General features: G+C 40.7%; 1 protein-coding gene across 1 annotated transcript in view; it reads right to left on the bottom strand.

The window, feature by feature from the left end:
- ARFGEF2 (ADP ribosylation factor guanine nucleotide exchange factor 2) overlaps window positions 1–11,946 on the bottom strand; it is a 36,829-nt gene extending 24,883 nt beyond the window's left edge. The window contains exons 1-9 of the mRNA XM_051632818.1: window positions 11,685–11,946; window positions 5,373–5,403; window positions 4,449–4,572; window positions 3,590–3,736; window positions 2,553–2,732; window positions 1,907–2,126; window positions 1,174–1,245; window positions 759–907; window positions 189–319 (exon numbers count right to left, since the gene is read on the bottom strand). Of these exons, the coding sequence (XP_051488778.1) occupies window positions 189–319; window positions 759–907; window positions 1,174–1,245; window positions 1,907–2,126; window positions 2,553–2,732; window positions 3,590–3,736; window positions 4,449–4,572; window positions 5,373–5,403; window positions 11,685–11,823 (1,193 nt within the window). The 5' untranslated portion in view covers window positions 11,824–11,946. The remainder of the gene's footprint in view (window positions 1–188; window positions 320–758; window positions 908–1,173; window positions 1,246–1,906; window positions 2,127–2,552; window positions 2,733–3,589; window positions 3,737–4,448; window positions 4,573–5,372; window positions 5,404–11,684) is intronic.
- Window positions 11,947–12,057: the final 111 nt, after the last annotated feature.

Here is a 12,057-nt window from a genome sequence, read left to right as displayed (position 1 = left end):
CACTTCAACTTCAAGATTAATAATATATTACATTTTTAATAATTTGAAGCAAGTTTTACCCCTAGATTCATCAAGCTAAATGAAGCCTGACAGGTTAATTTTTAATAGCTGCTTTATTCTACAGCAGCTACTTAGCTGTCTCCAAAAGCTACCTGAGGAGGAGAGTATAATAAATACAGTGTCATTACTTGGGATCTGGTGGTCCATCACCAAGTGGTTTCATGGACAGCTTGCACAACGACCTGAACACAAGGAAGGCATCCTTTTGTAGAACATGGGAAAATTTGGCAGCTGCTTGTTGTCCAGATACATCTGTTTCCTGGAGAGCAAAAGGCACAACATTAGGTCCTCTGTGATAAGGGAACAGAGCAATTAGTAAGATTCCAAAGCTCCTCTGAAAATTAATTACAGATTTTTTTAAAAAAAAAAAAGGTAAAAAAAAAAAGAAACAACTTTATATTTGGCAAAGCTTAGACTAAGCCTAAACAGGACTACAAGGGATCTGGATGTTTTCACACATGTTGATTGACTCTTCCCCTCTGCCCCCAGCCTGTATTAAAATGCTGCTAACAAATTTAGAACAGCTGTTTTCACTATCTACTTAAATTGCAGTTGCTGCTTCCTTTTCAAACCTGAGCAGGACACACCTATTAAAGCTTCTGTCTCTTCCCTCCCCAAAATCCCCACTCTCTTAGTTGACATGATAAAAACATTTATCCTTTCTTAAGTATCCATTAGCATGCAGTGAAGTTATTTACCAGATTATCAGTGGAGGAAACAGATTGCCCATCATCTGGAATTCCATTTGTCTGTACATTTTCATTACTAGAGCCAGAAAGAACAGTATCTGCAGTCTCTAATGCAGGTGGAGCCTTAACTGCTTCTGTTACCTGCTTTTCTTCAGCCACTAGAGGGTAAAAAGGAAAAGTGATTAAAATTATCCATTGAGGTGTTGTGTTTTTTTTTATCCTGTGACTGTGTGAAGCTTTGCAACCAAGCAGGACAGAAGCAGCCCAGGTACAGTAGAAAGTTTCTCAGCTACCAGCAAAAGAATAACATGATGAGACAATAAAAACCTGTTCTTACTACATTAGTAGGTGTTCTTGACAGATACTTAGGAAGAAAAAGTAACTTCCATGCTTTTATAATCACAGGAATAAAAGATTTTGCTACCTTTCACAGCTGACTCGACCACATCTTCCAAGATGCCTTTAACCATTTCCTTTCCTCCATCAGTTGTTTCTTCTAATGAAACAAAGAAAACCAATTTTTTATTTGGTACTGTTGTTTAGAAAGAAGATTCAAAGGAGAAAAATGAGAGGCAAAAGGGTTAAAAATGGCAGAATTTCATCAGTAGAATTTCTTCTAAAGCCATTTCCAAAAAGTCATACAAAAACTCTCAATGGTATTATTTCCATTGTTTAAATAAAAGCACGGATATTTTTAATGAGAGGGTTTTGTAATTTGTATTTATCAACTGTGATAAACTTTTAGTTTTTAATACATTATATACTTGTGATAAAGTTTTCAAAATACACATTATTTTTACCACAGGACTTGAAATACCTCAAAGTGATTCTGTCACTCCCCATGTACTGTGATTATCCTCTTCCTTTCCTTCCCCCTTTATCAACCTAATCAAGTCAAATTCCAATATAATTCGGTAAAAATAAATGTATATATAGTTTTACCAGAATTCTAGGAAAAACAAGAGCCTTTCTTTATCAGTTATAATGTTGTAGAAATGAGCTATGGATGGCCTGTATACTCTGAATAACTACTGAGAAAATGCAAGCATTATTTGAGCCAAAAACCCCAGTCATTTTTCCCCCAAATAGCCTAAAAGAGCATTTTCCAATAGCAACATGGTAGCTGAAAGCAACAGATACAACCTATTCTTGCTCACCTGAGGCTGAAAGAGTCAGATCCTGCTCCAACTTAACATCTTCAAGATCTGCCTTCTCAGGCTCACCGTTTGTTAATCCCACACTCAGGGGAGTGGTGGGTTTGCCCTCCTGGTAGCTGTGCTTCAGCTGACCAATCTTTGGAGACCTGGTCACCACTTGAACTGCAGGAGACTGGGATTTTTGCTGATTCATTTTTTCTGCTTCTCTGGATTCTTGTATCTTGAAAAACCAATGGGAAAAACGTTAATCTAAGGCACAAAACATGATAAAGGAAAACAGATGTTTATGATGACTGATGTTCCTTTGTGAATTCACAGGTTAACAAGTCAGAAACCATGAAGATATAATCACTTAACCAGTCAAATTAAACAGATGTGCTTCAAGCTTCTTTTGAAAGCGTCCCATCATTTGTTTATATAAAGCCATTTGGCAAAAACTACAGTGTGAAAGCTTGTTATCAGCAAATAAGCTTCCTACATTATTTTTATCTGTCAATATGCTTCCGTATGGTTCACTGCAGGATTTGACAGTTGTTTTTAAAATCAACAGCTATTCAACTACAATGACAGACACATTAAAAATAAAGTTTTCTGTTCATTTGTCAAGCCTAAACATTTAAGATGAGCAGAAGTAATAGTTACATACAGCTTGATTTTCCATCCGTGTGAAAATGACATTTAACATCTGTGTAAGGGTGGCTTTGGCAGTTGTCTGATTAATAAGATTTTTACTGGCCAGATAGATGTTGTAACAAGTTCTAACAGTCTGAAGAATTGTTCCTTCATGGATTTCTATATACGGAGATGTTACTGCAGTGAGGAGAGCCTGAAAAAGTCCATAACACAAGTAAAAATGAAATCTGAGTAAGCAGGCAGCAATACATTTCATGCAGATCTTCCATAATAATCAGTGGGTTTGTTAAGAAACACATATCTGTTTATAAGACTTTATAAGGAACTTCTAGTTCTTATCATTTCTTTGACATTTCAAAAAAAAAAGTTGAACAGGTCTTTCACATGTCTCTTTTCTCTCCTGAGCTGCTGAAGTGTTTTATCACAACTAGTTTTCCACTAAGAAAGATATTCCACCTCCCAATGAAACAGTTACCATTATATTTATAGCTTCATTTCTGCGTAAGGGGCAACTGGTCTGTACTACCATCAGATTACTTGAAGGGTCACCAACTTCTAACCTCTGCTATGTTAGCCCAAGTAGATGTCAGAATCAGAACACATGCCACTGGTACTACTATGCCTTCTTGAACTCCCTGGCAAAATGGAAGTGAGAGCAGACAGGCTAGAGCAGCAGGCCGTGACACGACTTCAGTTACAGTGCCTCCAGCTGACAGCAATTCATTAGCCTAATGAACATGGGCATTACTAGCCTAGAAGATGCACATCAAGCTGTATGCAAGATAAAGCATCCAGGCCACGGCTCATCCAAGAAAGAAGGACATATATTTATAAAGTATTCCCTTGTGTCCTACTTCAGCAAGAGGAAATACATTTCACATACCAATCCTGACCTGGTGACAGCTCCCCTGAATTCACTGACACATCTAACAGTGTAAGACACAGAGAAACTGGGCCCTAATTAGCACTTTGCAATATTTCTTTTCAGTTACAAAATTTAAGACAGAGAAAACAAATCAATATTACACCAAAATGTACCAAAGAAAATACCTTAATTATCTGCAGTTGTACTCCCTCATCTGTTTGAGGTCCCTGAAAGCAATTGCAAATGGTTTCAACTATTCGGTCAATCAGTCTCTTCCCAGGAGCTCCACTGTCTGGAGCATTGCCAGTGATATGTCCATATGCAATGAGTTTCTAGGTAGAAAGAATGCTGGTTAGACAATCACATACTGCCAAGTAAAATACAGTTAAGTACAGCATAAAAATGGAGGTTTAGACAGTATACCTCACTTAACCAGTTTTAACACAAAAATCTAACACCATAGTTTGGCTACCAAATACTTGGACTGTTCACATGTCTAGACAAAACAGACTTAGTAAGTGATATACAAGCTTTTTCCACCCAGGTAATTTCTCCCTCCTGGAGCCAGACAAATTTTTTAACATCAATCTCTGTACCTATTCACAACAGAAAGGTTCTGCCCAAGTAGTCAGCTGATACTAAGTCAGATTTGTTTTTTCTCCAAGAATCTAAGGAGGAGCAATGTAGAAAGATTCCAGTCTGACCTCCCATCACATCAGCACTACAAGAAACACCACAGTAAATATTTCTTTCAGAGCACCACAGGTGAAACATCTTTACTGAATAATGTAAGCATTCATAAGCTTCAATAAAGGCTTCCTTCACTATAAAACACCACACACATTTCTGACTTTGACAAGAGGCACTTTCAGCCAAGCTTGATGTTAACCCATTTTGCACAGAGAATGGACTGAGGTGGCTGCACAGCTCTGTGTACTCAGGACAGCATTTCTTCTTCACTCTACGAATACCAACAGCACACAAGACTTCTGTAACTGCTTGTTTTTCCATTTCACTCTGTCCAAGTTAGAAAAGAACACTGACCTGTAAACAATCCAGAGAAGTACTGACAATGCGTGGAGACTTTGACTGACAGGCCAGCTCAAACGGAAGAAAATATTTATCTGCTTCAATGAAGTTTGCTTTTGGTGGAGCAGCACTGCCTTCCCTAGGTGAGATGAGAAGAATTATTATTTTTTCTAAACATGTATAGCACAGCAAACTACAATTCCTCCTTTCTGAGTTTAAAACAGAATGGTACACAGCAGCATACAAATGTAACTCAAGCTTCTCTCACATGTACTTTCTTAAAGGAAGCTCAATTTTCTTTAAAAACTACAGAAAAACATGTTACATTTATTTATATGCATCTGATCTTTTTCTTATATTCTTCAGCTTAACTCCTTCCCTCACTACACTCCAGCTCTGTCCCACTACCTGAAATAATGGGAAATTCCCACACAACTTAATGATAAATGTATTCAAGTTATTCTGAATGAATTAAACAGGGACTATATGAGGGATACTAAGCAAATATATAAATGCATTTGGGGGCTCATTTTAAATCATAGCTCAGTGCTGGAAAAGTGGCTTAAAATTTCCATTTAAGTAACATTAGTGTTCTTGATCTAGGTAGTTAAGAGTACATACTGTCAAACAGAAGATATCTACTGCTCTTTATCATTTCCTAACAGGCTATATTAAGCCCAATAAAAGGAAGTGAAAAACAAGTTTCTTTCAGAAGTTCTGAAATTGTTTTCATAGTGAGATTCAGAGGCAGTTATGATTTCAGTACCATAGCCACAAACATTGTGTAACTGGAACACATGGGCCATGTTTTTGGCAGAAAGGTATGTAACTGGGTATTCACAAACTCATTGCTGTAATGTATATACACTCTTACATTTCCACTACCAAATTATTCCACTTGCTATTTTCATGCACAGTTTACAGCAATTAATAATTTACCTTTGCTTTCCCAGCTCAGCTTTTATTTCATCTGGAAGAAAGAAAAAAAAAAATTCAAAGTATTTAGCACCCAACATAAGTTACCACTATCAGTAATATAAATAAGGGAATGTAACAAAGCAAAGCTGTTTCAAACCTGAAGTCTTACACTTCAGTGTTTGCTGTTCCTTTCCTGTAACATCTTCAGCTTCAGATCATAGAGAGTGACACCATTATTGGAAGGTGAATCTATTTCTACATGAAAAAGGTAATTTTTCCAAACATTCTTAACAAAAGACATCTTTAGAAACCACATGTATAGTGTGCAATTTTGATTCAGGAGTAAGAAAAAGCTCAGGTCTGCAAAGTTAAGCAACTGCATAAACTATTAGTTAATGCATCTGACCTTCCTGTTAACTAGAATTCTATATGATATCAGCTGAACAAACAAACTCCCAAGAGATAAGAAATCTTAAATTCATGCTGTCGTTTTGCCAGCAGAACTTTTTCTTTTTTTTTTTTTTTTTTTAACTTACAATTTTAGGGAGCTTTTAATAAAATTAAACACGAGAAAAAAAAATGTTTCTCTCATTTCTCGTGAATACAGCAGCAAACCCCCAAGATTCTAGCATGGCTTTTTGAGGATTTTTATCATATCACCATGATGCACAATACAGATCCAAACTGCACTAAACCAAACACAGCATAAGCACATTCTGTGAACACTGACAAAAAATATCAATAGCATACAAAGCGAGGCTGCTCAGCTACAACTGTTTGTAACACCACGAGGAATCCTGTCCATCCCACTCTGTATCATATGCCTGCAAATGATCATGCCTACAGAACGTGTTTCTATTGCAAAGTTACCAAAAAGAGATCACTCACTTGAAACTTGCTCTCCACAGCTCTGGAGAGGCACCATTGTTTGGTATTAGATTTTCAGTGCTCAGATTATTCCAGGGCTGTCTGTGGACCTCAATAATTTCTTGTGTCTCAGAAGCACCAATAACACATACTAACGAACAAGGACTGCAACATCCACACACTGCAGATTTTTGCACAGTCCTACTATTCAGTGTATGTTACAAGAATTAATCCTTGCAGAGTATGCCACCTGTATGCCTTTTGTAACACTACTACCCCAATTTTATAGAGAAAATGGAAGCAAAATGCAGAGGAAACCTGTGTAACTACAAGCTGTGAGTGATCAGCTACACCCAGGACTAGGACCTGCTACCTACCTGCCATATTCTCTTATTAATGAAAGTCAGGCTGACATCCATTAGCAATAAATGACATAACAAAAATTTTAGTAACATTATCCACCCTATGGTAACAATGAATAGACAACAGAAAAAAAAGAAGAGTCACAGGCCCACAGTGCATCATGGCTCTTTTCAGAAGCCCACAATTTTCTAATCAAGTCCATCATTAAAACACCTGGACATGATTGTTTGCAGGAGAGGGAATTTTCATTTGCCCATTTGCACAAGCCACCAGCCAGGCAAGAAGCAGAGCACAACCCCTGGTGCCTGGGATTTCAGAATCAGAGGTAACTTTGCAGCTCTACAGCAGGGCAAAGTCAGTGTCATCATCCCCTAGTACTTCAGGCTGCAACTGGTAAGAGAGTCAACAGAATGGGGACCACCGAAAAGTAACAGCTCAGGTTTCCCACATCAAACAGACAATGTAAATCTTAACACAGCACTACTTCTTGGATCACTCTTTTCTTCATTCCACTATCCAGTTGGTTTACCAACAAGATGGCTATTCATAGAACCACAGAATCATAGAATGGTTAAGGTTGGAAGGGATCTTAGAGATCATCAGGTTCCAACCTCCCTGCATGGGCAGGGACACCTTAAACTAGACAAGGCTGCACAAAGCCTCATCAAACCTGGCTTTAAACACCTCCAGGGAGGGGGCAAATCAGAAGTTCAGTTCAGCAAAACATGAAATCAGACCTATTGGTTTTACTAACATCCCCAACTTTAACACCTCATCACGATCTACAAAGCTATTGAGAATCACATACCCTAAAGGGACCACCAATTTATTGTGTCACTATTATTCAAAAAGCATATTCCTGGCACCTAAAGGAGCTGACTTCTTGAAGCACAGTTTTCTGGGTAGCCTTCCTCCTCCAGAACGTTTAGTCCTGCCTCCTGGCCTTGGCAGAGAAAGGCATATTTTAGCCACAGCCAGAATCCCAAGTGCAACAGGATGCCAGGGAGGTCAGCTATAACACAGTTAATGATCTGTTTCAAACACCCCACAGAACTAGGGTTTACGGATGTTTTGGGGTTGTTTATTTTTTTTTAAACAATTGCAAAACCACAACACTTGCTGAACTAAGTTTATTTTTCCCAAGCAGAATGACTGCCCATGTTAGCCAAGTGGCTCTCCTTGCACTGAAAATGATAATTTGTCTAGTTTGGAAATAAAAGGCTTCCTTGGTTTTATAATGTTTTGGTCAAGTCAGACTAGACACCTTTTGAATACTCACTGGCATTTCAATAGCCCATAAAATAGAAAGCTATTTTACATATAAAAGAGTTGAAAGGAAAATAAAACTGTTATTTTTGTAAAATTTACTACCACACAATAGAAGAGGTTTTATTGCAAGGATAAGTTATTGTCAGAACCAGAAATGCTCACTTCTACATTTAAGGTGTAATCAAGTAATACTATTTTTTTTTCTAAATCACCATATGAGACTGAAATAATTTATCTTTCTCTCAAAGACACCACCTTCCCCTCACACTATTTATTATCAAAGCAGCACAGAAAAAAAAAAAAGTTTTAAATTAAAACTTCAAGGATTTTAGCCTTAAGGAGACGTGACCATGCCCATGTTTACTGATAGTTACATTACATCTTGCCTTAGAAAAATGTGTAAGAATAGCATCTCATATTAGAGCAACAGCAATTTTACTCTCAGAAATACTCCATAAAAAAAAAAAAAAATCTAACCAAGGCCTGACCAAGTTTCCCACAATTTTATTATATAAAGGTTTTTCTAAAACCATATTAAAAAATCTGGACCACAATCACGTTTTAATAAATAATGCTGGCAGGAAAGAATAAATGAAAGGCCAAAAGCAAGTTACAGGCATGCCTCTGCTAGTGATTCCATCAAAGTACTTTGGAAATGTCCACATTTGACGTGCTCATTTGGTGGTCTGACCACCAAGAATTAGTGAAACAGACACTGCTGCCTAATTAAGTCTGTTGCCATTAACAGCTTGCCAATCCCCAGCCAGGCACAGCCAGCTTCCAGATACCTGCTGCCACTGCCACACTCCTCTTCCAGTCACAGGATTAAGGACACAGCTCAATTCCCTTCCACAGCTACAGAACACGGACTGAAATTTGGCCAACATCTGGCCAGCATGGAACTGACCCCTCATTCTGTGCTTTTGGTCCCAGAGCCACCTGCTACATTCAAGTCCAGACTGTGTCATCTCCTTCAGTCAGAAACAGCTTCAACTCTGGGCACTTAAGTGCTGCCCACTCTAAACAAGTGCTTCAGCATTCCTACCAGGCAAAACAACTGGAACAGCAAGCCAGGCCTTGCGGCAATTTCTTCCAGAGCTTCTGGCCATAATAAAAGCAGGATGAAGCTCATACTGAGGGTAACTATCATTCCAAGTTTGCTTGTATTGAGAACTGTTTACTAAAATGAAGGAAATCATTGCCTGCCTGCAATTAGATGCATCCTACATTAACGTACAGTCAAGTTTGTCTTGGTGGAAGCAAACTAGCTCCTGTGCGGAAAGCGGCACAGCCTGTGTTAGTACAAGGACACAAGCAATGTCTTTCCATAGCTTGTCAGAACAGCAGTGCCAACACAAACACATGGAGCAGCAGCAAAAGCTTCCCTTCCCCCAGCTGGGTTAAGTCTACTGCACTGCTTAATAACAGGCTGTCTTCAACTTAAAATCGAGAAAAGCAACACCCCATGCTTATTGATTCTATCAATCTAGAACCGTTTAGAGAAGGCTGCCAGAATGAAGCCAGAGCATCTCCTCCTCACCCCAGCACTCTCAGAACATGACAGCCAAGAGGCTGCTAAACTAAGAAAAGCAAACTCATTTTAGACATCTGTCATTTATATCCAGAGACTTCTGAAACACACAAGTAGATTCCTAAGCGAAGGGCATGGTTTAAGAGATTTCTTTTTAACTCAATAAAAACTTAACTAAACAAATTATGTTGTTTACAAAGCTGGAAGATAAGTAGGTGGAGGTGCCTGGGCAATCAACGAAGGTCACAGAACCAGGTTGGTTGCACAGTATGTCATTAAAAACAGTCCTAACAGGGCAAGAGTAATCGTTTTTGAGAGACCCAGACAAGCAATCAGCATTAAGCCAGTATGAACTGCTGCTATACATGCTGCCTGTGTTTCACAGACAGTTTTTCAGAACAGAGATTATTTCAGTAGATTTACCAAGAACCATGTATGTGTACCTAGAGCTCCACATAAATGCTTATTAAGCAACTATTTTTATATAATACACTGGCTGTCTGTTGAAAACAAGTTTTAAGACAGTTTTCTAAAGCAGAGCAGAACAGCTTCTCTGTTTAAAAACCTCCATTTCTCCCAGTCTCTCCAGAGGTTTACTGGCAGTAAGAGAACGGGATACAACAGTCACACCTACTGATGAAGCAAGCAACTGAATGAAGGAATCTATTCAAACTCTGCCTACTCAACATTAACACTGTACATTTCAAAGAAGGGGTAGACAGAGCAAGAGAAAGAACAGCAAAAACCATCACTGGGAATAAAGTTTGAGGGGGAAAAAAAAAAAAATCACATGTAAATAAAAAAACCCACATTCATGATGGCAACTTAAAACAGTGCAGAGACATTCACCAATTATAATAGTGACCTTTTAGTCCAGTAATCAAGTCCCTGCCAGGGCCTGATAGTTGAGCAACAGAAGGTTATCTTTTCATGCTGACCTCTGCTTCAGTCCAGGAAAGCACATGCTCTGATCTTCCAAGCAAGATTAGCAAAAAAGTGCTCATCATCACAAGCATTAAGTACCCTCAAATGCACTGTACCTTAACATACACATAGACTAGTCAGAATCCAACATGCAAATGCTAATCAGAGGCTATTGCACAGTACCCCTACCCCAAAATCATGGTCTTCAATGTATTAGCAAACATAAGGACCTTCAGTAGTAATCTTTCCTGAAAGATGCCTTTCTTGCCCTCTAAAGAGATTTACAGAGCAGAAAAACAGGTTCCCAGTCCTGTAAACGGGTTGGGTGCATGTTGGGGGAGTTGCAGAAGAAACCAGGAAGAGGAAGCAAGTAGGAAAAGTAGCCTCTAACTGCTGGGGTGCACGTGTTATACTATTGCTCACAATGTCAACTTTAAATAGTAATAAAAAATACCTTTCTATCTGGTTACCCTTCCCTGGATATCCCATCATTACAATTAGCTTTTATAAATTTCTTGAAGGTGTGAGAAGGAAGACAGAAGTGACAACTACTTTTCAAGCTGGCTTTCTCAGTGCGTTTGACAGCACCTGCATCTGTCCAGTTTCATGACCTGCCGCCTGTCTTCTCTTCTGGATACAGGAAATGTCACCCTAGTTAAGTGAAAAAACATGGGTGCAAAGCAACCTAACCCATAAGAAATCTGCACAGCAAGAAAGGCCACAGGGAACTCCAGCTGTACCAGAACACACTGCTTCAGCCAGTTCATTTTTTCCCCATCATGACATACCCTATGTCTTCAGAACTTTAACACAGACACACACAGCATGAATCTGAACTTGCAGGAGAGGTCCGGACCAATCCACCAACTTCACAAGAAGTATATTTTTGTTCAAGACACCACAGACGTAGCACGTCTTTGGCTACACTGCTAATAGTTCTGAGCCACGAGCTGGAAATAGGATGTCAGAAGATTACTAGCCCTGGAAGATGGGAAACTCTGCAAGTCGAGCAGGCCTTCAACAGCCCGTTTCCTAGCTGGAAAGTTCACAACTCATTTCCTCAGAATTGGTTGTGAAGTGACAAACCCAACCGCCTTTCGCTTCATACCCAGACCAGAACTGAATAAAGCAGATGTCTGGGGGTTCCTCCCTCGCATGTGTCCGTCCTGTATCAGAAAGCGAACTTTCCCCCCCTCCCCAAAGCCCCGAGCTCCGCCGGGGCCACCACCGGCAGCCTGGCGTCCCACCGGGACCCCAGGCGGCGAGCACCCCCGGGGGGCGGTGACCCGGGCCCGCAGGGATCCCTTCCCCCGCCGCCCCCTCTCATCCCCGCAGCCCGAGAGAGGCGGGGGAGCCCCGCGGGCCGGGCCGGGACTCACCCAGCGCCACCTGGCAGGCTCTCCGCAGCTGCCCGTGCGGGGGCCGCTTCGCCTCCTTCTCCGCCAGGATCTTCTCCAGGGCCCGGGACACAAACATACTCTTGGTGCGGGCATCCTGCTCGCGGGCCGGGGGCTGCATGGCGGGCGGGAGGGAGGGGGTGGGTGTTGGGACGGGGTGCCCGAGCGCTCAGACCCCGCGTCCCATCACCCGGAAGGGACGCGCCTCCCTCAGCGGCCGCCGCGACACGGCGCCGCCATATTGCCGCCGTCACGTGACACAGGACACCCCTCACCCCCCCCCTTCCCCCACCGCCGCCGCCTTCCCGCGGTGCCCTCTGACCCCCGGCGCGCGGCTGCCCGGTTCCCGCCCGCC

This window comes from Apus apus, chromosome 15 (assembly GCF_020740795.1).
Source record: "Apus apus isolate bApuApu2 chromosome 15, bApuApu2.pri.cur, whole genome shotgun sequence".
In the NCBI taxonomy this organism is placed as follows: Eukaryota; Metazoa; Chordata; class Aves; order Apodiformes; family Apodidae; genus Apus; species Apus apus.
Note: the sequence above shows the minus strand (reverse complement) of the source record. Positions and strands in the feature narration are given on the sequence as shown.